Genomic DNA, 1997 nt, shown 5'->3' on the forward strand with positions numbered 1-1997 from the left:
GAGATGAAGTATTCAAGCCAAAGGTCACATCACATAAATCTGTATCCACAATGAGACCTATAACAGTAGCAACCATGGTACTAAGAGCAAAGGCTGCAGGGCAGTAGGAGGTGAGATGTCTTGCTCTGAGCAGGATTAGGTGACTATGGTGTTAAAACAAAAACCAAAACAACCTCCCCCCCCAAAAAAACCCTAAACTTAAAGAAGAACCTGCACAAGCACTTCCTTTCCATGACTGCTTAGTTAATTTAGGATAATTATGCATCAAGTTGCATCCACGAAAATTAGCAGAATAAATAGGAATAGTAAGTGTGTTTTTTCTGGGGAAGTGCTCAGAAGCTTATTGGACTTTTAATTGTATTCTTTTTACTTGGAAAAAAAATTGCTGCTCTAGAATGTTAAATAATATTGACATGTTCCTTTACTAGCAGATGACAGAGATCATTTATCTGTTAAGCAAAAGACTTTATATCTTTTGTAACTTTATATCTTTTGTAGCTTTATCATTTTTTGAAATGGCTTTAGTTTGGGGAAGCAATAATTACTTTGCTAGTAAGATCAAGTCCAGTTGACTTGCAAGAGCCTCCTACCCATTTTGTATAGTTAAGATGTTTAGAAATTATCTTTACAGAGTTGTATTCTTGATTGATTTGATTGTCTTGGCTTATTTTAAAGGCAAAACTGAAGCTCAGAGATGGCCCTAATGATGTTGTATTTAGTATTACAACCCAGTATCAAGGTACGTGCCGTTGCGCTGGAACTATATATCTGTGGAACTGGAATGACAAGATCATCATATCTGATATTGATGGCACAATAACCAAGCAAGTATCATAGGGATTTTTTGCTTTTCCTTTACATCTTGCATTATTTATGGCACAATTTTGAATATTAAAAAAGGATTAAAAAGTGTGGTCTGCAGTGGTCTTTGCTGCTTTGACTGCAATTTGTGTTCCTATTTCCAATAATCATGCATGTTGCAGAAGAGCAATGTTAATGTTGTAATGCTGCTCAGATAATTATCTGTGTTATAGTTAGACCTTGTTTTCTCCATCAATTTAGCAGCTTGCTAGAGACAGGAAACAACTCTACCAGGGTATATTGAACCTCAGTGTTGCTCAGTTCTTTGCTGCACCCACTAGAGTAGTGGTGGTGGTCAGCTTGCAGCACATGCATCACAAATGGCATGGGCAGCCTCTGTGTGTGGCATGTGGCAGATCTGGCAAGATACTGATAGATGCAGCAGGACCCAGAAAGAAGAGCAGCAGGTTGGGCAAGGAGCCCAGGGCAGGACTGAAAGCAGAGTGGTGGATTGGGCCAGGGAAGGGGAGTGGCACTCAAGGAGAACACAGGGTTTAATTTGTAGCATTCATGCCAAAATGTTGGCCCACACTTCACTAATGTCGAAGAATTGCTTTGGAAGTTCCTGCAAATATTCATTGCAAAATGACAGATTCAGGTGCATGTGTTAAATGAAAACCTTCTGAGTTGTGTGATAACCTGTGACTACCTTTGTTCTTGTTTTTAGGTCTGATGCTTTAGGACAGATTCTTCCACAGCTTGGCAAAGACTGGACCCATCAGGGCATCGCAAAGCTCTACCATTCTATCAATGAGTATGTATCTGAACTGTGAATCAACTGGAGTTTTAAAAATTTGGGAATCACTGGTAGATAATTCAGTAAATGTTAATTTAGTTGTCTTAAGTTAGACCTTTCATTCATGTCAAAATAATCTAGTTCTGTCCTCTATCAACTAAATTATCACTTAAAGGGCACTTTGTGCCCAAAAGATTGCTGCCTGGGTGCTGCTACTGTCTGCTCTCTGGGTACAGCTACTGTCTACGGTCTCTCCCAACTAATAAAGTTGATCCAGTTAAAGATGTTATCAAAAAAATTGCTCCTATAACCATACCTCTAAAAATGTATAAATGCATAGACCAGGGATGGGCCATTTAGGGGAGGGGGTAGTAATGCACATGCACTGCCCAGGGGAGCT

At 39.4% G+C, this 1997-nt stretch overlaps 1 protein-coding gene across 1 annotated transcript in view; it reads left to right on the top strand.

Moving 5' to 3' along the window:
• The window catches only part of LPIN2 (lipin 2), a 107147-nt gene that overhangs the window by 79789 nt on the left and 25361 nt on the right, over nucleotides 1–1997 (top strand). The window contains exons 15-16 of the mRNA XM_019525841.1: nucleotides 676–824; nucleotides 1529–1615. Of these exons, the coding sequence (XP_019381386.1) occupies nucleotides 676–824; nucleotides 1529–1615 (236 nt within the window). The remainder of the gene's footprint in view (nucleotides 1–675; nucleotides 825–1528; nucleotides 1616–1997) is intronic.

Source organism: Gavialis gangeticus, unplaced genomic scaffold, assembly GCF_001723915.1.
Source record: "Gavialis gangeticus isolate Ggan-Ray unplaced genomic scaffold, GavGan_comp1, whole genome shotgun sequence".
NCBI classification, from domain to species: domain Eukaryota; kingdom Metazoa; phylum Chordata; order Crocodylia; family Gavialidae; genus Gavialis; species Gavialis gangeticus.